This window comes from Apteryx mantelli, chromosome 2 (genome assembly GCF_036417845.1).
Source record: "Apteryx mantelli isolate bAptMan1 chromosome 2, bAptMan1.hap1, whole genome shotgun sequence".
NCBI classification, from domain to species: Eukaryota; Metazoa; Chordata; class Aves; order Apterygiformes; family Apterygidae; genus Apteryx; species Apteryx mantelli.
Genome location: NC_089979.1, coordinates 88,455,721 through 88,482,181, shown reverse-complemented (window position 1 = coordinate 88,482,181; position 26,461 = coordinate 88,455,721). Strand labels below are relative to the sequence as shown.

General features: G+C 38.7%; 1 protein-coding gene and 1 long non-coding RNA gene across 3 annotated transcripts in view; one reads left to right on the top strand and one right to left on the bottom strand.

The window, feature by feature from the left end:
* Nucleotides 1-8,518: 8,518 nt before the first annotated feature.
* Nucleotides 8,519-26,461, bottom strand: part of ANKH (ANKH inorganic pyrophosphate transport regulator) — a 108,674-nt gene continuing 90,731 nt past the window's right edge. For both annotated transcript variants that reach the window (XM_013952782.2, XM_013952790.2), the window contains 4 exons: nucleotides 12,814-12,943; nucleotides 11,609-11,732; nucleotides 10,901-11,000; nucleotides 8,519-8,755 (listed from right to left, as the gene is read on the bottom strand). In XM_013952782.2, the coding sequence (XP_013808236.1) occupies nucleotides 8,639-8,755; nucleotides 10,901-11,000; nucleotides 11,609-11,732; nucleotides 12,814-12,943 (471 nt within the window). In that variant the 3' untranslated portion in view covers nucleotides 8,519-8,638. The remainder of the gene's footprint in view (nucleotides 8,756-10,900; nucleotides 11,001-11,608; nucleotides 11,733-12,813; nucleotides 12,944-26,461) is intronic.
* On the top strand, nucleotides 8,771-12,798 carry LOC136991273 (uncharacterized). The gene is made up of 3 exons (XR_010883376.1): nucleotides 8,771-8,835; nucleotides 10,126-10,243; nucleotides 12,734-12,798. It is a non-coding gene; the product is annotated as an uncharacterized lncRNA (long non-coding RNA).

The following is a 26,461-nucleotide window of genomic DNA, read 5'->3' as shown; positions in this document are numbered from 1 at the left end:
ACACTGTGGCTGGCCCTGCTCGAGTATGCCAAGATGGAGAGAGTAGGCTGGAAGAAACTTGCTTCTTTCTCCATTGCAAAAAGTGTGGCAAGGTTTGCTGTCCTTTGTTTTCCTATTGCTATAAAATCTGGTTTTATCTAATGCCAGTAATGCTGCCTGATAACCTTTAAAAGTTAGTGAACCTTTCACTAAAGACGATAAACTTAGTAGTTGTGGTTCTCTCTGCCAGCTAGTATGGTACTTGCAGGATAATGCGCACTGTGGGTGCTTGCAAAAAACATTTTAACTCATTCATTTGTGGCCACCCCTCTCTCCCTGTACACACACACACACACACACACACTCACTCACTCACTCACTCACTCACTCACTCACACTCTCTCTCTCTCTCTGTCTGTCTGTCTCTGTCTCTCTCGTTCTCTCTCCCTCCCGCCCCCGCTCACTTGTTCACCCATGCTCCCTCTCTCTGGCACTCCCAGAAACTTTCTGGCTGATACAGATGAAACAAGGATTTCTCAAAGCTTAGGAATGCTGCTAGGCTCTGCTGTTCAAGTACCATTAAACACATTTTGTCTATTCTACCAAGCAGAAAAGAGCCCTTGGTCTTCAGTTCTGACTCCAGTTTTGAATTCCATGACCTATAGTATTAAGGTGCTCTGCCAGTGTCTCGGAACAAGTAACAAAAGCAGCATGGGAGGGATATACCACTGACTGCAAACTCGACTTCAAGTCCATCAGTAAAAGGCGAAGGTTTTTTATTTTTATCTCTCCTCAGAACAACTAGCTCCAGGGAGGATCACTGCTGCCAGCTCACTGATAATGATGGAATGACAAACCATCAAACAACAGTTTGCTAAAGGAGCTTCCTGATGCAAGTCATGCCCCTACTCGACAGGCAAGCTCTAGGGTCTTCCAGCCATGCCTGTGTCTTTTATCAAAAACTCTTCGTAGGCCCTGAGCTTTGAGATACAAGGCTGAGACAACACCAAAATCTGATCTAAAATAGCAGAGTAACAAGACCAATGTTCTGAAAAATCAAAGCTAGACAGCTGGACTTGATGTGATTTAAGCTTGGTTACCTTTATAATGGTGGTGGGAGTTTCTGTCCAGTTTAAAACCACAGGTTGAATTTCTCATCTTGTGCGTTTGCTGATTAATAATGTACAATATATTGCAGGTAGATTTCTATTACACCTAAAGTAAGTGAAGTGCACTTTGAACTACATTACTTAAAAAGTGATTAGATTTATTTTAAAAAGCTTGTTCATGGTAATAAGTAAACATAAGTCATCTACAAAAGTGCATTATGTACTTCCATCTTTTTGGATGTTTTGTTTTTGCAACTGTGTGGCGTTTGCAAGCTGTGTGGACAAACTCAGTTGCTCTAAGTAACCAGTAAATTTATTGCCGGTAGCATCCTAATTGTTTCATTATATCTTAGGAAGGATTTTTTGTTTATCTTAGTAGGAAACAATAGTAGAGTTACATTAGTGTTGCCTTGGAGAGCAAACCTCAAAGCTGAGTGATGCATGGTAATTTCAAGCTCTACTGTTTTCTGTATGTGTACATATACTCTGCTTTCCACCCAGAGTTATTTTCATTAAAAGTTAATGCAATTTTTTAATTTTTTAAAAGTTGCAGTTTTTTCTTTGTTTTTCTGTCATGTTTTTGCTGAATTATGGATAAAGCTGTTGCTCCAGTTGTAAATTGCATCCTTTCCTAAGAGAGGATTTACATACTTGTAGATAGGATAAATGGTTCTCTTACATAAATGTAAGTATTCACCTTGCATTACTTGGATTACAAAGGGAAGTTTTCAAACAGGGTAGTTTTTCCTAAAAGTGCTGAATGATGCACATGAAGAAAGGGCATCAGAGGAAACATGATGTGCAAATTGCTTGCTGGTTTTAAGCTTTTTTACTTAGAGATTTAACTGAAACTGTGCAATGCAATACTCAAATATTTTCTCTGCAGATATAATAGCTTAATTTTGCTTTGCCTTCATTGTGGGCTGCCACCACAGGGTGGGAGGGTGCCTTACAGCCAGCTGTATGATATGAAAGGTTTGTCACCTGCAAAAGAAGCTGTGAAGCTCAGATTTTTGCCTAAATACCCACACTGTAGAACCCCAGTGGGCACTGCCTCTCAACCCTTAACTGAAACCCTAAAAAATGCAATCATTCTCAGGTCCCTAAAGATGAAGTGAACCTTTGTAGGTTCCTAATCAAATCAGAGAACAATTTAGGTTGGAAGGGGCCTCAGGCAGTCATCTTGTCCAACCCCCTGCTCAAAGCAGGAACAAGTTAGGCATTGGATCAAGTTGCTCATGCCCAGCTGAATTTTGAACTTAATACACTGTTTCTCTTTGTTGGTTTCTCCAACTTACTAAGTTATATTTTCAGTTTTGAAATATGTGAAGCCTGGTGTTTCCAAGTGCTTCTAAGCATTCTGTGGTGCTCTGGGGATGCCGGGCTAACTTTGCTGGAAAAGTTAGGGTCATAGCTCTTATGACTCATTTGGATATTGTCAAGAAGTGAAGTAGTGAATTTGAATTAACTCTTTTAATTCTTGGTTTTAAATAAAGACACCCACCCAATTCCTTCTATTTCTTGATTCTCCTTTTCAGCTTAGCAAATGAAAAGTAAAAAACAGTCAATCAAAAAAGAATTTTGTTTTAAGCTACTTTTTAATTACTGAATTACTTGACATTCAGTCAACATGAAGATTACATTTTCCTTCTCAAAAAGCCGTCAGACAAGAATAAGGAAATGTCTGAAGATGCTGAACTAGGAATGAAAGAAAAATTGATGAAGTGATACTAATAAATTGATTTGAGCAGTGACATGGTTTGGTAATGCTAAGGAAATTTTTCCCCTCAAGGCTGCAAAGACAAAGTACCTAAAAATATACCATGTTTTTTGTTTTACTGTTTGAGAGTGAATACCTTGATTATGAAGTGTTGAGACCTAAGACCACTCTTTAACCATACAACTAGCTTGCACAAACTGCACACAAAATGCCCTTCTGTTCGAGTATGTGCCCCAAGCTGAAGTTAAAGCTCAGTCACCATGGCCCTTATTTAGGCTTTGGCCTTTTTGTTCAGAAGGTGCAAACTATTGACAGGTCTGGCAACGATTTTACTGAGGAGTGGATCTGCTCACAGAAAATTGAACTCAGATCTGCAAAGTAATATATACATGAACTGTCCAAAAAATATTAGAGGGTCATGAATCCCCGAGCAGGCTATTTCCTCCCTCTTCTCTACCATTCTGGTATAATTTAGGCCCACCCTTGGACTGAATCCCTTGCTATTGTAACACCTCTATCATATTTCATGGCACTGTATCAGCAGGCAATCAAGGAAATTGCTTTACAAAACCCGGAATCAATTTGGAGCTCATCTTTAATTCAATAGATTCATATACAATGATAAGTTGTTAGTAGTAGAGACAGGGGCATCCTTTTTCATGGGAACTTACTCTGCTTTAAGAATGTATGATTCTGCACTTGAATTCTAGTAAAAAACAAACATAAAGAAGGGAAATGGATAATAACATTTTATGGTTAACCCTGTATTTGGGAAATGCCAATCTGATACCAGAATTGTGATAATTTTGTCTTTGTCTAACTAATGTTCATGTGGTATTTCCTCAGTGCAGTACTGTCAGTTACTTAGAAACAGTAAGCTATGTAATGCCTCTTATTTGGATGTTATAAAACTTACATATTGGTTTATTTCTGCTTGAATATTCTAAGTGTTTTCATACTCATTTCTCAAAATTGATGGCTCCTCTCCTCTCACAAACCAAAATACTTAAAAGCCACGTCTGACTTAAGTATTACTGATCATCCTTCAGCATCTCTCTAGTGCAGTTAAAAGGAAAACGGCAGCAATCATAGTTCTGATATTTTCTGCTATGCCTTATGGATCTCCATGTGATGCTATTTTCTTTAGGTTGGATATACAATATCCATAAACTTTTCTACATTTCTCCCTTCCTTCCCATTTCAACTTATTGTTCTAAATCATTCTTTATCTTGCTGGCACAACGTCTGTTGAAAGGTCACTTAATTTACTCTTATATAGCTTTAAACTGCAATTTTTTTAAACAGCTTAACATTAGTTGCACATTAAGATCATGTTTATGCTTGGATTGTTCCAACAAACTATACATGGGCAGTAATGAAAATGTGTGTGTAAAATTGTCTCATACGTGTGTGTGTGTGTGTGTGTATAAATATATATATACATGTACTATATATATATATATATGGCTTTCTAATATACCAATGGCCATGGAAACTGAGGTCGGATAACACCCAACTGCATTAAAGTATGTTTCAAGCAGAGACAGAACTGATGCTGCCGCCTTTCAGTCCTCTGCACAGTCCCTCCTGTGTCCAGAGAGCCCTGTGCAGCACTAGCTGTGGGGTGTCCTTCACCTGGTCCCACACAGCACCCCTGGGGCAGGCTCCCATTGCCAGCAGTGTGCCCCGGCCACCTTGCTGCTGAGCAGCTAAATTGCACCTTGCAGCCTAACACAGGACGATGCCTGAAGCCTCTAAAAGCCAGAAGCTGAATGAACCCTTTTGCCTGCCCTTAAAGATGAGGCGCAATCCCCCAAAAGACTAAATTGTTGCTGGCAAATGATTTCTCTTTGCGTATCATGACCTGTCCTGAATATGCAGCATTCATCGTCTCACCCTCTGCTTAGGGCTGTTTTATGCCTGTAAACATGCAGTAATTCAGCAAAAACTGAACAAGAGGTAGATATAAATCTCTCTCATTCAAAGGAAATATTGAACAGCAAAATAAGCAGAAAACAGAAGACTTACCCAATGCTCTCACTCATTGTAGCTCTAACAACCAGACAACTTAGGGCGCTCGCCTTGAGCATCTGTGCAAGAGGAACGGGGGAGCTGAGTGATGCCTGGAAGCCAGCGATGTACTAAATGGTCTCAAATATTGGCTGGAAAATGTAGTCTTTTTCATCAAGTCCTTTGCTTGGTAAGTATGAGAAGACTGTTTAGGGCAGTCAAAAAAATATAAGTGGCGATGTTCCCTCAATATCCGTAAGTCTGCAAAAGGAAAACTCAGACAAGTTAACACACTTCTATGGATATATTAATCCACTGCTTGTCAGTGTTGTTCTTTTGTTTCCTGTTGTGTGATATGTTCTCCCATACTCTAAAATTTATGATGTAGGATACAAATCAGCTTTGCTCCTCTTTTTATTGTAACTTCATTTGTATAATTCAGCAGTTTTCCAGAAAAGTCTGAAAAGGCTAAACCTCCCCACAGAAGTGGAAACTTAACAGGCTTCTATTCAAAAATATTCACCACATAGATAACCATTTCATAAGCAGTAACACAAAAGAGATTGCTAAGCCATTTTACTAGAACTCAAGAAGGTCCTTTTGGGAAGGAAGTGATGCAGGATGGCGTGTTCAGGAGGATCTGCCAGACAGAGACCCTTGAACCCGCATGCTTCTGACACGTTTGGCTACAGCTTCAGCTGAGGCAAAGAAGTGGTGTGACCTTCACCGTCCACCACAGAAAATTGGTTATCCACCCCTGAAATGCTGCAAGCTATAACCATCTCTAATCTTCACCAACCCAGCTGATTTTGCCACCAAAGGTGAGTCAGAAAGTTAGGTTTCAGGTGTGCACTGAAACTCTTGAAAATGTTATCCACAGGCAGTACCAAAAGCTGCTAGGGTTCACGGTGCTCTTTGTGGATATGCCTTCAAGTCAAGCCTGCTGATGGCAATATGGAATAAGTATCCAGTCTGACATGAAGTTCTGATTTGGACTTATTCATTGCAGAAACATCAATGTATTTTGTTAATCCAACAAAGCAATGTAAAGAAATACACAACGCACAGGAAACAGGATAAGAAAGGAAATGTTATGCATGTGTTTTATGTAACTACTTGAATTCTTGGCCAAATCCTACCACTCCATTTGCTATTTTGTAAAGTAAATGTATAAAGGAATATTAAGTATTATCCATACAACTGAAATTTTAGCTTTTACAATGCTATTAGTTTAGCTGCACGACCAATAATTCTGTTTTTGATATTCATTCAGTCTTCTAGCTAAAGCAAAAGCTCTAGTGTTACATTTAAATGGTTTTCAAATTTTTACTTTTTGGTGCAATTCTTACCTTGAAACCTGCATGAGTAATTCTCAAAACTTTTCAAAAATACTGCTGCTTAAATTTAATCATGTACCAAAAGAAATATTACACAAAAATATTTTCTTGCTTTATCTCTACAGTTGCTGAAAAACTGTGTGTTGTGGGCTTGGATACAAATATACTGGAGAAAACGCAAGTACATCAATAGAGAAGACCTTAAATGGCCACTAAGATCTGTAACAGTCTATATACAAGTTATATACACGACTGTTTGAGAGTCTGTATTCATGAATGCAGATGTGTGCAGTCTACATACCGCACTAAGTTAATGTCTGAGGGGGTTTCTTTGTGTGTGTGTGTGTGTGTGTGTGTGTGTGTGTGTGTGTGTGTGTGTGTTTTTACTGCAGTAAGGAATATTGAGTACAACTCTGTGGTGGCATAGAAAATGTGGATTACTGGATTGAGATTTACCTTTCTAGTGCCACTGCTCATTAACAGCGCACTGATTTTTCAAACCTGTCATTCAACACAATCATTTCTAAGTCATTTCTTATTGCATATGTGCATGTAACAAATTGGTACAAATGTGTAAAATAAAATGTAAAGTTCATTGATACAATGCCTTTCATTATTAGCCATAACTGGTTGTTAGCCAACTTTGTAGTGTTTTAGAGACATTTTTAGCTGAACTTGGAAAAATAGGAAATGTACTGTAGCTTAAAATAAATGTACATAATATACAGTATACATATTTATACACATGTGTATGTATATACACACATATATTGATATAGCATTTAAAGTAATGTTTAGTTTTGATCAGTTTTTCTGAGGTGTTGGGACTACCTGGTAAATAATCTAGAAACTGAATTTGTCCACAATTAAATAATCATTTCCAAAACCTAGAAAAATATACTTTCACTAAATAAGGTTTAAATTAACTGATTTCTGCATATAGCACGTAGGATAATGGCTCCCAAACTCCGACACAACTACATCTACGAGAACCCAAGCTGCTACAAATTGGTAACGTAAACGCTGCCCAGCAGCCAAACACAGAACAGCACAGAAGTACAAGCTGCTGTTGCAGCCATCACTGGTGGCTGTTATAGGCTTCATTTCAACCTGATACAAATCACCATTACAACCCTATGCTCTATTATTTAAGGCCCACTTAAACCACAAAGTGCCTGCCTTGTTCTCAAAGTACAGCACTTGCTGATTTGAGCAGTGTTCAAACTTCCATGAAACTGTTCTCCTGAGTGCTACCTTATGCTCAAGGACCCTAATTTAGGACTTGGACGACCATCAGTACTGGAGATTCATCATATGGATTTTGATCATCTGCATTGGGTAACATTATAGCAAAACATATGTGTGTATATATGTGTGTGTGTGTGTGCGCGTATAAAATTTCATGAACCTACACATAGTAATGTGCTATACCATGGTGTCCTGCTAAAGTTATGTGGTTTTTTTAATATATAGGCAGCAGAAATGAGTATCGAGCAAATTGTCCTTCAAAAACTAAAGTTAAATCAAAATAGTGGACAAGAACTTTGGTAAAGTTTGTCAATTCTTTAATTCAAATACAGTCAAACTATTCTACTGGTTGCCATCACCCTCCTCACAAGAGGAAAGTGCATGCTTTTTTTTCCGAAGAAAAAGATACGTAAGGTGGAGATTAGCTAGTCAAGAAAATTCTGAATTAAATGCTTACAATTTTTCAAATGTTTCCTATCTTCAATAATGGAATGAAAGCTAAATAGAGTTCTTGTCCTGTGTGTATTTTATTGTATGCATATATATATGTGTGTGTGTGTGTGTGTGTGTGTGTGTATACATGCACACACTTTTTTTTACAGGGGATAGGAACCTGTATTTCTCCACTTTCCACATGGAAACTTACATGTTCCTCCCTCTTCTGTACCCTGTGCAGTATAAGCCTTGGTGATGAGGCCAAACAAAATGATATAGTACATCATAGTACATTAAGTTATGTAGCAAAGTCATTTTCAAGCAAGTAAAACAAAGCTGTGTTTTCCAAGCTTCTTGTCTTTAACATTTCTCATTAAAAAAAAAAAAAAAAAAGGGAAAGGAAAGAGGGGAGTGAATAGTATTATGGTAGTAGCATTGAGTCAGTGGTGTGTGCACACACACGCACACACACACAGAGCAGGGCTTCGGCTGATAAATGCAGATTGTCCAGAGAAGGTGGATGCATAAGTAAGGAAGATGCTACAGCGATGCAGTTGTATCTTTTATGTTTGCATGGAGTGAGAAAACTAATTCAATTGAAGAAGAAAAAGCAAAGACCTCTTTTTAGGCCCCTCATCAGTGTGAGCATACTCAGTATGCTAGAGAATTTATCTGAAACCTTTTAAATCAAGGCCTCTTTATTACAAAAATAAAAACAACCAAAAAAAAAGTATGAGAGAAGACAAGATGTTGAAGTGTCATTCCAATTGTCCCTGCAGAGAACAATTGCATCCCATCTATTATTCATTCTCTTCTCTCATTTCTACGATGTCCGTCATTTCCTCTGTGTGAGGCATGTCGGTCATGGCAGAGTCTTCACCTTCTGCAGCTGCTTCATTCTCATTCCGCTTCTTTTTCTAGATTGAAACAAGCATTCATAAACATACAAATATGGATGAGCACAGTCCTGCAAACCCTGGGCACTGGGAGAAGCCAGGTGGGGCTAACTTTTTTTAGAGTAAGTTATTAAGAGCTAGAATATTTGTGGCTTGTCAGTCAGAAGGTTTCCATAACCTTCCTGGGGCTCAGTTCTCTCCTTTCTAACATAGATGCAGTAATAGAGACTTTTTTTTTATGCTAAGTAACATCCAAGACAGGTTTCAGCATGGCTGGAGGGAAGAAAGCATCTGGAACCTTTAACATCGCAGACTGTTTATTAAAAAAAACAAAACAGACAAAGTATCAGAGAAGATAAGTTGCTGTAGGGAGAGAGAGAGAGATGGCATCCTAATTTCTGAAACGTCAGACTTCAGGAATTTTGCGAGATGTGAGCCTACTGGCTTTTTCTGGTATCGCTGATCCACTGTGGGCCCACATCCCACCAAGGAATATTGGAATCTATTTTTGGCTAGCAGGAGCGGGGAGGGCATTCAAGAGGCCTATGATTCATTCAGGATGTCCTGGATTAGTAAAGCTAAGAAGCATTCAGCCCCACTACAAAACAAGTTGAAGCATCTGTTCCTTATTATCCATTTCTCAGCAGGCTGATTAGTCTTACAGAAAACACTTGTAAAACTGACAAAAAAACCAACCCACGGGTATTATTGATTCAGCTGAGTTGAGCATATCAGAGCTTCAAAATTTCAGCACTGTCTACACAATATTTGATATGCAGCTCTCAAATGGTGTCCACTTAATGCCACTTTAGGTGAAAACAAGTTGATGTGTAGAGCTACTAGTTGGCTCTTCCACTGTCACGTTGGCTGTTGAGGAGCTGGTGTCAGTTACATACTAATTCTGGTGAGGGAATAAATTAGGTTGGCACAGTTATTACTATTGCTACCTGCAGTCATCACTGCAAAAAATTAAGCACCAGATCCCCAAAGTGCTCTACGAGCTACAACTGTAACATGCAAACAATGAGGAGGTTAGTCTAAACAGAAATAGGTTGTGAAACCACAGGCCAAGAATAGCCATTTCAGAGTCTACAGATTGTATTCTTTCCTGCTCATGAAAAACACGACAGAATAAGCGTGACAGAGAACCAGGTCTTCCATTTTCTTATGCATGTTGTATAGTTTGATCTACTGTCATGCTGATCTGCCTGCACTGTTAATATATTTCAAGGTTGTTTTTAATTTGTTTCAACACAAAGCTTTTAGGTATTCCATTTTCTGACTTTTTTGCTAAAAACAGAAGCGGTAGGCATCTTTGCTTTGTCTTTAGTAAGAAGTCTAATTTAAAAAAAAGGTAATACATAGATTATATTTTCTACTCCCATCCGCAGAGTTTTGCTGGAATGATCTAGATGGACTGACCTACACTCCATGCTATTTCTTTTTGGAACTGCATCTGGTACCTTGTATAGTACTCTGAACACATACCTGGAATGACACAACCTGCAGGTAAAAAGACTACTGAGATATACCTAGTTGCCAAGCCAACATTTATAGTATGTTTGACTTGATTTAGTGGAATATTCTTTGAAATCCATGTACTACTACTGCTTTGCATATGCAGGATTGTAGTCTGTGAGCTAGACAGAAGTATACCTATGAGAAATCCTCCCCTGTTTAAATATTTGTAAGTTCTTAGCTTGCACTGCTGGAGGAGAATATCTCGTTTTAAGCCAATTTTTTAGATGACAATAAAAATAAAACAACTGTATATTTGTCCATTTTCAGCAGAGCCGGTTTTACGGAGAATTAAGACAAGTTTATACATACATATATATATATACACATATATATACACACATATAAAATTAGCTTGAATGAGTAGTTGCTATGTCTACATAAGCAAGTGATGCTGTGCTATAGTAGCAACTCTACAGTGCAAAACAATTGGTGCTGAGAACATGATATCCATGGTGTACATGTTTTGAGGAGCAGGAGGTTTACTTCAGACCAGCTTTAGCCTGGTCCCATGGACAGAATGCCCACTAACAGTTGGAGTGCATCTTTTGGTTTTATTTTATCCCAAAGAATTCTCAAGTATATTGGATATATATCTAATATATTCATAAACTGCTTTCATCAGATTCCCCAGAGCCTGCTTCTTACCTGTTTCCGATAGACATAACAGGCTGCTATTGCAACCATGGTGGATTCTCCTACAAAACCAGCTAGAAGGGATCCTACTCCAAGAGTGGCTCCATGAACTCTGTGGGTAGCATAAAGAAAAGTAGTCACGGTTGGGTGCAAATTGGTGATTCATAATTATATTTCCACTGATATATACAATCAGTCTTTAGAAATATCTGCTTCAAAGACATGATGTACTGACAAAGAGAAAAAATGGTATTTTACAGGGCTTTTTTTGCTTCTTAATGTGCTTCATTATTTAGTAAGGGTAACATATACTGAATCAAATTCTGTACTGAGAAAAGTTGAATACAGAATTTAATATGAAATTAAAGACTTGTATAAAATGCTACAGGATAGATTGTTTTCTTTAACCTCATTAATGAGCTATTCTTCCATGAGCTTTCATAACAGTGCACTTAACAAAATGCAAATAAATTCCCCCCAGGACAGGTTTTGCCTCTCTGACATTTGTGTATTTTTTTCAAAAGGGACATCACTATCATGCCTGCCTAGAGCAAAGTCACGCTCGTAAATTTATAAATCATTCTTTTCCAGATACTGCCACTATTCAGGCTTTATATGACTGTTAGTTTGTATTTGGGAAAAATGTTTTTATGTAGATTTATACAATTCAGTGATAGGAAATAAGGAAACATCAGTTCTATAGCAAGGAGAGTGATTTACCCCAAGTAAGGCAGAACAATGAGACTAGCGATGAGGACAATGATCCGCAGCACTGAACTAGGTGCCAGCACAAACGTCTTCTTTAGAGTCATCAGCCAACCAGTCAAGTGCGCTCTGACTGTCACTGTTCATAAACAGGGGAAGACGGAGGGGAAGGGGAGAAAGGAAAGAAAGAGTAGTAAAAAATTTCAGTCATCTCATATGAAGCTTTTTCATGTAGAGAGCCCTGTTCAGAAGTGACCATGGTGGAACTTGTTTCTGGTAACTTTGCCCACTGGGAAACCCTCCTAGAAATGAAGTAGATCTTGCGTCCGTGTTGCTTTAGTACACTGATTTTTGCAAGAAATGCTTATAGACAGCAATCCTGCCAGAGGAAAGAGCTGTTGTCTTATAATCAGTTTATTAGAAGGTCTATTCTATTTTCTTCAATAAAAAATATCCCCTTCCCTGGACAGAAATAATACCAAGGAAAACCTTTCACTAAGCTCCTGTACAGTAAATGGTACAAACAGCTAGTTACAAAAAATGATACCTAGATGTACCTGTTCTTGTATTTGGAATTTACCTTTATTATGAAGCAGTCTTGTTATATTAGCAAGCTTCCAGAAAACACTACATCATGTAGCGTTTGTTTATGAAAGTTTTAAAATTTTTGAGGGGAAACATTTTGATTACTACTGTAAAACTTGCCTGTTTCTTGAAGAGGGACATTAACTTCTATTCTGTATAGTTTATACTGTGATGATCTCTGCAAGTGCCACTCAGACTGGCAGCAGCAGGGGAGGCTAATGGAGTTGATACTACTGTGCAGTTGGTCCTAGATGCTATACCAGTTAATTGCAATCTTGGCAGAACAACAACACATGCCCATGTGTACCATTAGTGTCATTTATGTGTGTGTTCTTGGTCAACTGCAATAGATATAATTCAGGTTTTACTTTTGCTAGTGAGAAGTGTAGGTATGGTAAATTTTTCTCTGTTTAATGGTAGACAGCTCTTACTGCAACATTTGTATCTTGAGAACTGATGTAAATGGTCTTGGTCTACACTAGCTTCAGTGACAACAGTGTTGCTTTGAAAATGGTGTTGCTCATGCTAGGTATGCATTTGGCCACTCATATGTAGAGACAAGTCGGGCCCCAAGACCACACCTGAAGGCTGATCTGGGTTTTGAAGTTGTGGATTTTTTATTTTCTTGTTTTTACCTGGAACTGGGAAGAAGGAGAAGATGCGCAAAGGAACAACACACAGCTCTGCAAAAGCAAAGTCTACTCCAATTATGTCAACTAAAATCTTCTCTGAGACGTTTGGCGTCCAAAACATCACAAAACAGAGCTGTGAAAGAGAGCCAGAAGGACAACATTAAGAAATGTTTATATTTCATAAGGGAAACCACAATAAAAGATAGGCCCTCCTGGTCTAAAACATTTGTTCACTCTACTGATGTTTTTTTTTGGTATTTAATGAATGAAGAAGATGGATACAAATTTATAGTAATAATTTTGCATTTCTACAGTATTCAGGGAACTGTAGCATGCAAAGATTAAGGTTTTCATCATTACGAAGGCAGGCATTTTATGATCACCTTTAATCACCTCCTTTAACTATTATCCTGTGTTTCTGCCTCTTTGCACATACACCAATGAAAGAAAATAACAAAACTTGCACATTAAGCAACAGTCTTGACTCAACAAGTTATGAAACTGTTGTAGAATAAATAACACACATACGCAAGTACAACCAAATATTATTTTGCTGGTTTTGAATTCTAACAATTGTAACCAAGAAGAAATCAGAGGGAAGGTTTTTAAAAGGCTATTTAGAGAGCCACCCCAAATATCAACAGTTCCTGTTGTCTTTAACTTCAGTTGAGGATGCTCAACTGCCCAAAAGTCAGGTCCAACTTTATTGCTCTGAATAAAGAGTGGAAAACAGGTTCTCACTTCTCTGAAATCAGCCAAAAATACTGGAAAAGAAAACATCACAGCAAAGTTCATAAACACACTCAGAATGCCTTTTGCTTTGAGAAAGGTACTCAAATCAATGCTTCTGCAGAAGTTTAAAGAAGTTTTCAAATATTTAAATGCAATAAGACTCTAGTATACCTACAGCATATTTGTACTCAGTTTGCACACAAAAATACACAGAGGATATGAGAAGCATGTTAACTTGAGAAGCAATTCATACTCTTCAGGCTTCCTCATCTACCTGACTCACATATACAAAGACTCATGTATATAAAGAATTTCATAGTGCTTGCAAATGGTGATTCCTGAAAGGTCAAATTGTCATGAAAACACTAAGAACTTGATTTTTATGGTATTGTCTCTAGTAAAGACATCTTTGTTCTTAAACATATCATCAAATGTTTTAATAACTAAAGGTTTAAACTACTGCCAAGACCCAGACATTTGATCAACATCTAAGCTTAGGAGTTTAATCACACTGCTGACACCAATACCATTAATAGTACGTAATATGCCTGATATCAAGGCAAAGGTGTTGAGCAATCATAGCCCTGCAGACATAGCCCTCAGGCAACAAGTCTTGTCAGGTCTTGTTATTTTAAAGAGTGTGCTGTTGAGTCCATACATGAAAGGAAAACTTCAGTGAAAAATCTGCAACAAATGGTACTGAGGTGGTACATGTTTATCTTTTTGGTCAGTACTGAGTCTGTACTCCAGTGCAGGGCAAGGGGACACTGGGCAGCTGGCACTAGTTAAGTCACTCACCGAAGAACTTTACTGATAGTCCTTCTGGGACTTTTTTCTATAAGTAGGGGTGCCAGTGTTGCCTTCAAGTTTAACTCCCTCCTCTTTGTCATTTAATTTGTTTCTGTTATTTAAAAAGTTATTTTTTTCCTGATATTCTCACAGGGAAACAGATGTTAAGGAAGAGAGCTGACTGAATGGGGAACTTGAAACTTGGCATCTTCAAAGCTCAATCCTTCCTCTGTCAGGTTACAAAACCCTGTACCAGGTAAATTCTGAACATTGGCTGTAAGCTCTGATGGCTCTGTAAGACTCTATAACCACTCTCATTTTTTAACCTATAAGCAAATTTCATGGTATCTAGCTTTTCTCTTATTATCCCGTTCTCACGTCCGTATGTGTTCAGATAGCTTTTAAAGTTAGTTTTCAAAGTCATACCAGCTCCAAGACAGCTGGGATATCACTCTCATTGTTTGCTTATGTACCAGAAATTGTCTTTTCTATTTAGCCTACAAATATCCAGAATCTAGGAGTTGCTCAAGATCTGTGACTGAGTGGTCTGTGGGAGTTCTCACATTTTGATAGCCTAGGCAGTAAACAAACCATTTCATGTTCCCACGAAAAGTCTAATTTTAAATTTTCTTATTTTTCACAATTAAACATTTTGCTAGACTGATTTGAAGCCATCTTGCAATGTACCTCCATTGCCTATTCAGAGAATTGTCAGTGGAGGAAGGTAAGAGTAGAAGGCAAGTGAGTTGAGCACTGAGTTTTTTCTGCTTTAGCCAGCATTTCTCTCCCCCTGCCAAACTACTTATACAGGATACAATCAAAGTAGAGGGGACAATCAAGAGGAGGGAGGCTTGCATGGTTGATAATGCAGTTATTAAAAAACAACTGTACAGTGATAGTGCAAATTCTTTCACAGTTTCAGACATCATTAGGCAGACTGTAGTGATTTGTCCTCTTATTGCAAAATACTTGTAAAGCAATCATTCAGGGAATACTTTGGCAAATGTATCTTCAAAGTTCAATATACAAAATAACATGCAAATATGTCCAGTCTTCAATTATAATTTGCTGTTTTTGGTGAAAATAAAGACTTTTATTTTGCTTGCACTGCACAATGCTGTAGGTATCTTATTGAGCAGTACAGTTACTGTTACTGCAAGATTCCATACATTTGTGCTAAACAGCTGAGTTTGGCCATTGCTAGCAAGAGGCAAATACAGTTCTTCAATGGTGTTTGAAACAGTATTCTAATATGGTTAGCTGGGCAGGCAGGTAGATGACCAAAAGCATTATTCTCAAGCCTTTTCTCTTTGAAGTTAAAATTTGTTTCTGGCATTAAGAGGAACAGGGAGAATTTCTACTCAGTCATCAGCAGAGGATGGTCAGTTTGCAGACCCCAGGGTAGAGACTAATACCCAGGAAGTATGCAGTAATTCCTCCTCAGCTGTTGCAAACCACAGTTGCACACACCTCAGTGGAGAGTCAGTGCTGATAAAGGGCTTTAAAGAGCAGTACTTACACAGCAGCTGGTGGGTACAGACAGCAGTGACTGCTAAGCTTAAGAGTAAGCAGTCTGAGGAAATATGGTATGACAGCAGAAGGCCTTGCTATTCCCATCTCAGTAGGCTTCAGTCTTTTGGTTCCAATATTGATAACTAATTTTGCTTTGTTAAGAGGTTCCTCTCTGTCACCTCATGAACAGATGACGCTCTCATTGCCCACAGGGAACACAGCTCCAGGAAAGAAGTTAGTGCTTTGTATCACATGTTTTGTTTTGTGAGGGTCCAGAGAGGGAAAAAAAAAACCTCAGAGATTTAACTTCCCACTCAGGGATTTTCAGTATTATTTCAAAGACAAATTCAGGATGTAGTGCAGCAAACAGGTCCCACTTCAGGGAAACAGTAACACTAGAGAAAAACAGGCAAAGGAGGAAAGGAGTCTTGGTTACTGACCTATTCCAGATGAGGTATACTGAAAACAGAATGAAGCCTTAGCTTTTTATGTTGCTGAGTGGTCTGTATGATGTTTCTGAATACACTGGTAGAGGATGGATACTGACCAGAAAGAGATCAGAAAGGACTGGAGAAGATGGTAACAAAAAAATAGTAGTAGTCCAGTGAAACAGAGAGTGTCTAACATACAGTTAGAGATGGGATCTGCTGGAGTGAGCAGCAGTAACTTTACGGGGCTCATATCAGGAAAGATTTTAAGGAAAAGATTTACATACAGTATGTTTCTAATCTTTATTCAGTTAGACATTTTCTTTTTTTTTTCCCCCCTTATGTCTTTCTCTGTATGTCTGCAGGTTAAAATAGAAAAAATGGGCTTGGTTAGGGTAACAGTTATACCTTCATTTAATCTAATCAAAATGTGAAGATGAAACAGTAAAAGCTTTGGCATAGACTAGCAGCTTGCATGCATACTTCCACGTGGTGCAGCTGCAGGCTGTGACTGCAGTTGAGTGCAATGCTTATACACAGCAATGAATGCTGTACTTAGGAGCCTTGCTGAGCTCCTTGCAATCCTTCATGCTTTGGGAGTAAGGATTTTGCTCATGGAATTCTAGCAACAGAATTGACTTGATATTCTGTTATGCTACGAGTACAATACAGTATGAAAAGATAGTTTTGTTAAAGCTTTTGATCATTTAAATGGGACTTAACTTACAAGTGATGAGCACTTTAAGAATACAGGGAAAGATGAAGATACAAAAAGGAGAGCAGAACAGAGAATATGTGGGTCTGAGTGATATTGTTATCTCCATACAAACATCAATAAATATTTCTGAAAGTGTTTTAATCACCTGTACTGATCTGAAAGGATGTGCTATTGGGCAAGGTGTCTTTAACTGATCCATAGTAATGAAATTTGAAAGGCTTCATTTAATGCATCAATAACTTACAGTTGCATTAGAGCATGAATACAGTTGTACTAGATCAGATCAAACCTCCCCCTAGCTTAGTACCGTCTCCTTGATAACAGTCAATGGGGGATGCCTAAGGAAAGGGTTCAAAGAATAGGGTAAATACAGAGTAAGAAATGCCCTTCCCCATTGTATCTGCTGAGCTGCTAGTTGTGACTGCTTGAGGAATTCCTCACTGAGAAGTTATATTTGCAGCAGTTTGTTCAACAGCAGTGAATTTATCTCACGAAGCATTAGGTTGTGCAAGCAAAATGTCTCACATCAGTGATCTTTCTTTCGTAATCCAATCATGCATGTTGTTTAAAACAACAAAAACCAAAACCCCCTGCAAAACCAAAACCCAAAAACCCCAACCCTCTCCAAAGAACCCCAACCCCTTCACTTATGGCTTGGACAATCTCCAGATGTAGTTTTGCTGTCATTGCATTCTTTCATGTGCAACCTTGCTATTCTCAACCAGCAAATTCAGCATCTGTGAAAGACAACATATCCAACTATTTTTCTGTCAACATGCCTGAGAGAATGCACCAAATCTTTGTTTCAGTGGGGAAAGTATCCCAGTGCTAGTGCTCAGTCAAATGTCCCTTTAACCCCTTCTCTTAAATACACTGCATGCATTTGACTTCATCGTGACAAGAGAATGTTTATGAGGTTTTGTTCCAGATGTGCATGCGAGTCTGTTAGTTTTCAGGAACTACTAGCATGCAGCCTTCTTACTGGCCATGCATCTCCTGGAAGCTATTTGCTCAGGATATTGCTGACAGGGAGTCTAAGCCTCAGAGACCCACTATGTAATGCATTATAATATATTACGCTAACAAAGGCTATCGCCACGTTTACGATAGATCAAGGGTGCTAGATCAATTTGTTTTAAACACATGTAGAAAGCTGTGCATCTTTTGGGACATCCACTGATAAATGTAAGGCACAAACAACAGTACAACATTTCTAGACAACACCAGTGCAACCCTCAGTTTGAGAAAACACTGCCTGATGACAAAGATAAGATATGGCTCCATGTTTCTGAAAAAGAGGCTATGCAATCTGAAGGGGGTGTCTTTAAAAGTGGATTCAATGTATCAGCCTGGATATAGCCATGGCTATAACAGATTTTACCATGTGACAAGGGGATGGAACAGTTAACTGCCTACAGGCCCTTCTATGATGAAATGCACTTCATATTTTTCTACTGCAAAACAACTCTCAGCAGATATTTCATATCACTTGTTTTCTATTGTTTGTTGACTTGATATATTTGCAAAAGTATACTGTGATATCAAGGTATGGCTGTCCAAGAAGAGTGTTTTACCCTAGAAGTTCTATGTACCCCTATATATCTATGTATCTACCCTAAATTGTTGTATGTATGTACTGAGGATTGCATCTTTAACCCATGCCTTGTTCACAACCTATCTATGCCCATTTATGCTATGTGGCATGCAATGAGGGCAGAAAAAATTTGTTTTACACCTTATTATGCATCTCAGCTTTGAATTACACCTCAGACTTTTGAGAAAGTATCAGCAAGTTTATCACTTTTATTAATATGGAAGAATATAAATCATATGATTCTAAGTCTTTCAAAGTGTGCAATAGACAAATCAAAAGGTATCCTAAATTTTACACTGTCTAATCTCCTGATTTGCCAAACACTGGCCTCTCACTCTCCCGTAAGCAGAACTTTCATAACGCCATCTCCTTTCAGAGCTTCTATCACACTTTTAGAAGATGATCTCATAGGTCTGTTTGCAAGTCAGATGCATGTCTTGTTCTAACTTGCAGCAGTGTCCTACTTGCAGCATCCTATTTTGCAAGGTGTGTGGAAAACACTGATTTTGTTGAATTTGTTAGTGCTATTCTTATGTATCTATAGCTTCACTGTACTTAAAATTAGTTCTCTAAATGACTGTGTAGTATTGGGGCTTATCTCTCAAAAATTTACTCTAGCATCTTAATATTAAAGCAAAAAAAAGCATTTCTCTTATGTATTTTTATGATGAAGAATAAAACTAACAACTGTTTTGAATTGTTAACTACTAGTACTGAAACTGCAGAAACAGTTATTAATTAGTCAAAAACATTTTCAGACTATAATGGAAAGGTGGTTGAATATTCAGTGTTGAATATTTCTGTGCAACAGGCTATAATTCCCTAATACCTGCTGAAGCATTCATGCCATTAGGCAGTCTCTCAAGCAGCTGAGCAGCAATAAGGAAAATGTTCAACAGGGTTCTTATGAAGAAAAGAGATCCAATCACTCTTTTCAATTTACGCAAATAATAAAGGATTTTACATTCTTTCTGTGGACCAGTAGATCAAAACACCTAGGGTTCATAATGAAGACATTATCCCCTGTTGATAGGAAGTCACATGTGAGCTTAAGAAGAAATACTCCAGTGAAAATCTTGTTTTTAAAGACTAAGATAAATTTTAAGCACCCTGCCAAAACCTGTCATAAGGTTGTCTGGAGGTTGTGCAGAGATTGCTGAGTATGGTACTGAACGCCCGGTATGGCAGCAGAGGCCAACATTCCTGGCTTGCCTGGCTTGCATACCAAACCTAAGCCCACACCAGAAGGGACCTGCAGACTCCCATGCTCTCTTCCTCCATAAACCATGTTAGAGAGTGGTTTTCACTCAGCTACCCACGTTTCAGCAGTATTAAGGAGTTTTTGATATACAGATTTTAAGACCAAAATGTTGTTGGCTCAGCTCAAATGGAGGCCTTTAAATTTGCCCACAGTGTGGCATTCTGTTGGAATACATCATGATGACGTATTTTTGAGTGCTGTAACTTCTAAGTGGACAGGAGACTGGTCCTTCTCTTGTGTGGGAGATGTGAGGTATTCAAGACTAGCCTGGATAAAGGCCTGAACAACCTTGTCTGACTCTGCTTTGAGCTGGGGGTTGGGCTAGAAGAACTCCTGAGGTCCTTTCAACCTGAATTATCCTGTGATCCTATGAAGCAAAAAAACCCCCTTGGATTCAGTAAAAATGTCAGACCACAGTCATATCTGAAAGCTGTTTATCTCAATGGTAATGACTTGAATCACAAGAACAATGTCTTATAGTGATTATCCCTCAGGTGCACACAAATCAGTACAGATTTTTGTGAACTTTGTTTTGTGGTGTCAAGCTGAAAACAGCTGTCATGAAATTTGTCAAGCAGCAGGGGGAGCAAAAGAAACCAGAGCTTGCCTGCAGGAAAACTCTGTAACTTCACATTTTATTCTGAAATAATTGGTTTCTACAGATCTAAATCCTCCCAACCCCAACTCTCCTTATAGTTGAAAGTGATGGAGCAGGAAGACCATTCTGCAGAAATAAAGCCAGGTCCAGCAGCTGCACAATACATTGGCTCTTTGATAGCATTAGCTTGCTGCCACATTTACTTCCCCACCAGCTGCTGATGAAAATGTTTAGGTGGTGTTTTTCAGGCTGGGTTGGGTTGCTAATTTAAGATAGCCATGATATCACCCTATTGAATCCTGCTTCTTTTTGTTTTTACAGAAGGCAGAATATTTTATAGGGTATAGGCTCACTTTAACAAAGCTTGAATAACACAAAGCTGGCAGATTCCTAGATCTCTGAAAACTTTCACAGCTTAGCCATATTCTTCTGTTTGTAGTGCTCCTGCCCTGTGTTTTCTGCAGCCTTGGATTATTCTCATTGAACTATTCTGGACTTTAGCTGCTTCCAATCACAATTATGGCATCTGAGCAGAAACATGCTGCAGCAACAATTCTTGACCCTTCCTTTTCTGCTTGCTCCAGTCGCTCATATACAACAGACTTTTTGTGTGAAACCAGACCAGTCATGAGGGAGACATCAGTCACCACCTCACCAAACCAAACAGAATTGCTTTGTTCCAGGACAAAGGATCCACGCGGTGCCATGGCTGGAACGTGGACCTCAGCTCACTGGTATGAGGATTTTAGAAAGTTGCTTGCTGGTGATCCCACATCCCACCAAGCAGGCAGGTTTGAAATAATCTGTACTGAAGTGGTAACTAAACCTGACCTTCAAGAGGTTAAAAACCTTCTTGAGCAACTGGTTTGCCAATATGTTATTTCCAAATTTTTATTTCTGTGCAAGCAACCTGAAGATAAAAAAAAAAAAAAAAAAAAACCAACAATCTGGGAGTTCTAGGACAGGCAAAAATTAACACAGTGAAAAATGTTACTATGTCCTGCCCTGGCATTTTTATAGTATATGATAGTAAAGTTAAAAGAATGCAAACTTAGTCCTAAAAGTTAATGCTGTTTTCCTTTTAATATAATGGTCCTAGATAGGTCTTGTGACATCTCCTGATATAAGGAGGCTCTAACAAAGGTCACTGATGAAATAAGGCTGGGGTTGGGGGGTTGGGAGGAAATCTCTTCCCTTTTTTCTTTGTGTACTCATTAGAGATCACAACCATGAACTTGGTCACCCTGGGAGTTTCAGGTATTGGCATAGTCACAAGCTGGGGTTGTGTCCTCTGAGAGGGACCGGTTTCTTACTGTGACCCTTCTTCCTGTGGATTTTACTGCCTCTCAGTTTTATTATTCCTTGACTCTAGGAATCAAAGGCCCAACTGTAGCCTTTGATAATAAAGTAATGCAGAGGTTTAAAATGAAGACAACCAATAAAAGATAGGAGAAAATGTATGAACCTTGAACACAAGTCCAGTGATCTCAGCAATGGCTTAGACTTTTGGCTGTTTTTTATCCCACTGAATGTCACATGTATATATGGTGGCAGCAAAACGTCATTCCTATTCACACTTCCCTTCATTCATCTCTAAACTTGTCTCTACCTCAGTTCTGAAGCAAATGCCCAGTTTGTACTGTTTCTTAAACTCAATTGCTAACTTTGCCTAAGCTTTACTTTGTTATAAGAAGGTAACTCTGAAAGCAAGAAATAAAACAGAAAGGGGGAGAACAAATACTAGGAATGGAGGGATACACTGCAGGGGGTACAAAGACTTTGAAGCTCTTCAGCACTGTCCAGGGGGAAGTAACTATCCTCACAAGCAGAAAAGGAGATATTCGGGGAAAATCTCCTGTTGAGGAGAATTATAAGCATGTCCTGGTGCAGGTGAGGATGAACTACTGCTTGAATCTGGATGAACTGGACAGCATATTATAAATTACAATTGCTTTATATTTTGTGGAAGGGGAATGAGGATAAACAGTATTAAACTATGATTTGATATTGTGCGTGTGTGTGTGTGTGTGTCTCCATTATTCTTCTAACTCTAAAGTTCCACAGTCAGACTTACTTAAAAAAAAAAAAAAAAAAAAAAACTGAAAAAAATCACATACCCGTTGGTCAGCTTTACAGAACAACAAAGGCTTGCCCTAGTAACATAGTAACACAATCCATTTTCGGAAATCTGGCTCTTAGAAATCTCCCATTTGTAAAATTCTAGCACAGTGGCTGGTAACTAATGGGCTGGAACCATAATGCTGCAACTCTGGCTCACGTCCCAGACCATGTTTACCTAAATGCAAACAGCTCTAAAAATGAAAAGCAGTGATGCCATCAGAAGGCACGTTACCTTCCTCTTTCAGAGTTCAAATTTTTGGTTTCTACAGAATAGTTTAGGCTGTGTATGTTATAGTTTGGGTGAAGCACATGGACAATGATAATCTCACAGATTTCATTGTTTCCATAAAAATACCATCACAATGACTCCTACCTTAGGTGTGGCAAACCTGTTTCTTCTAATAAGGTAGAAAAACTACAGAAGTCAAGCCCTCAAGATAGAAAAGATTATTGAGGTTTATAATTGGGCATCATATCGCATTCCCTTTTTGCAGAAATTAGATGTAAAGCGCTAAGAGGAATGCCTAAACTAAGGACCTCAAAAATCATCACTTTGTTCTGAAAATGTTGTCTTCAGCTTGTGAACTGAAGAACCAGCATCAGCAGGCTGGATGTCACTCTCTCCAAACTAGCAGAGCTTGTAATAGCTGGGTGACTTTCTCACATGGCCGCCCTCTCTCAATACACAGAAGAAAACTGTGGCATCAGACACAGGGAAATCAAAACAGTACGCCTTGATTTTCTGGTGTCCCCTTCCTGGCACTTAAGTGACTTCAAATCATGGGGAAGTGGGAGCAGATGCTTGGCTGAAGGTCTTTCAGTGTGAGACAGATCATGGAGCAGTGGAGTAAAAGCACTGACAGTCTGTTGCATTGGTCAGAATTTGCAAATCACTTCTTTGCGCTACTCTGGGTTGATCTTTACCAAACCTGATCAATTGTGTACACAGAAACCTTCTTACTCTGCTGAAATGCATTAATGTGAGAGCTTAAACTCCAGTATTCCTGTATTTTCTTGGTATCTGACAGATTCTAATACTGATTTCACAAGGGTAGCGTAGTGGTAACTGAGTTTATTTCCTTTAGGAAAGGGGAAAAAGGGAACTACTTTTTTTGTGAAAGAATGCTCACATAACTGTTTGTGGCACAGTCTATTTTAAAATGCTCCCTTGCATGCCCTCTGGCTACAGTGAAACTGCCTGAGGAAGCTAAAAATTAAAGATAATCTCCTGTCAGGTCCTGAATGCAGCTTACTGTCTCTCAGGCTTGGAATGAGACCCTTCAGGTGTTTGGTCTCCAAAGATGTAAACAAAGTGAGGTGTACAATGCTTTTGTAGGGATCTTAACTCCTTATGTGCATCCTCACTGGCTAAATGTAAATCTGGGTGGGATCCCAGACATTCACCCACTGACAAATAGCAAGAGATGCATACTGCAGGGAACTGCACTGCAGTTATGTTACACTATAGACACTCCTCTCTGCCTTCCTAAGGTTTTATGAGTGAAACAGGACCAGGTTTCCTTGGAGTTTTTCAAAATACAAACACAATTCGCGTTACTATTAACAGAAGCTAAGCATGCCTAATAAGAGCAATCAGTCTTGCTGCAGAGATGAAGGAATTCTTCTACTTCTGTCCTTTATCAACAATTGCTTTATGTTTTATTGTTTAGCAGCACAGTGTAGCTGGGAACATCAAATAAGCCAGCGACTTATATATGCAAGAGCTTTATTCAGGATACTTTATAATGTGGAAAATGAGATAATAGGTAATTGCAGAAAATGATGTGAAATGGCGTATTTATTAAACTAAAGATTGAAAATTTAAGAGCAAATGAGCCTGCTGCAAACTGGACAGTCTTTGGTGTCCCTCATGGGAAAAATCAGTGCTGATGGCTTGGAAATAACAAGATTTGCTGAGTTCAACTGGAAATTAAACAGCTATAGAGTGAAAAAAAGTTAGGCAGATGCATAGCATCAGAGTGGGAAGGTGCCAATAAAGCAACGCTCTTGCAATGATGTGTTGAGATGGTCTTCACACACCTGGGCTCTGATTTTATCTACCAGGGCTGACATTTCAGGTGCTGGTGAAGCCTTTGCTGATGGACAGGACAGGAGAGCTGGCAGATGGCATCCATTTGACACTTTGCAGTTCCTAGTTTGGCATAACCAAATCCAAAGCAGGGTGCAAAAGGTAGGGGGGCATTTGGAGCTGCCTTTTAAACAGACAAGGCTTCTCAGCCTGAATGAAACATGACTGCTTCTTTTCTGTAGTGACTGGCTCTAACTCTTATAGAATTACAAAAGAAAAAGGAAAAAAAAAAGAAAGAAAGCAGCAACTACTGAGTGAGCCCTGTCCGCTGTGCTTTAATTCTTTAATGTAGGGGATTTTCCTTGTTACATTGGCTTCCTTGTTCTTGATTAGGGATTTTTTTCTTGCCTGGTGATTAATTACGGAAGATAATGGAGCAGGTGATGACTGGAGGTTAGTCACATGATGGGACAGCTTGCAGCAAACTGTCTTCAAATGGGACAGACGCTTTTCCCCTCCCCTCCCCTCTTTACAACCTTAGCGCTGACACTGTGCGGTCCTGTTGCAGCGACCCAACAGAGGAAACACGGTGACTCTGGAGCTCTCTCTGCCATTTTAAGACTGTGATGGGGCCACTTGAATGGCATTTGCAAGATCAGTTGAAGAGCCCACGCTCCCCAGTGCTCTGCCCCACTCCTACCCATGGTTATCACTTCCATAAAGGTGGGGAGAAGTAAAAGAGGTGCATAGGCAAATGTGCTTGTGTCTCAAATGCTGCGGCTCATAACCTCTAATAGCTATAATATACAGATATATAAACTATATGTAACTATATTTAACATATAAATATATACATAATAGGTATTTATATATCTTTACATACAATATATATTATATGAGATGACTGTAACTGCCAACTGATGGCAGTTTATGCTACCATGCTGCAAGTTGTGGCCACTCGAGAGCTGACACCGTGCCTGCCTGTTGCTCCTCCAAAGGGGTTGATAACTTCTACCGAAGGAAAGCAACAGACAGTTGCCAATAGCAACTCTTTAAACTACAGATGCTCATCAGCAGGAGCCCTTAGAAATTAATATGTGTTTCTAACATTCTAGAGCTAGAACAATAGAACTAATATTCTATTTGAAAAAAAAAAAGAAATATGCCATTATAGAATGTAATAAATGACTTAATATCTAATGTAATACAATATAGAATGTAATATTATAACTATTAAGCATTTTAGAGCTATCATTATATTCTTCAAGAATGAACAAGCTTAACTGTAAAAAATATGACATTTTGACATTCATTGACACACACATCTTCAACTCTCAGGCCCAAACATATGAGCCAGTAAATTGACCAGCTGTTTGCTGTTAAGTACATTAAATTTAAACTTTCACTGAGATTTAAATCTAGTGCATGTTACCTGGCATTTTTTGAATTTGTTTATCATGACTCAGCTGATGCATGGCAACTTGTTCAACTTAAGCTCCTGTGTCTTTGTTTTAGCTGAAACCTTGTTGCAATTTTTTTCAGAAGAAAAAATGGATTTAGGATTTTAGGTTGTTTGTCTGTGATTTGCAACAAATAAATCTGAAATCTGTAAGCTCCACATAAAACACAGACACATACGTGAGTGTGAAAGTTAAAAGCTTTCCCTCCAGTCTATCTTTCGATCTCCTGAAACAGGAGCATTCCCTTTTTCTGAGTGAAAATCAAAGGGTGAACTTTAACAGCTGACGTGTTTCTTAAGCAGTGTCCACTAATTGCATATGGCATAGCATTTATATGCAGCTAGCTGCTCCCCTTAATCAGCATGTGTGTTCATGAAAACTGCTGCTTCCCCTGTCCGTCCTTCAGCAT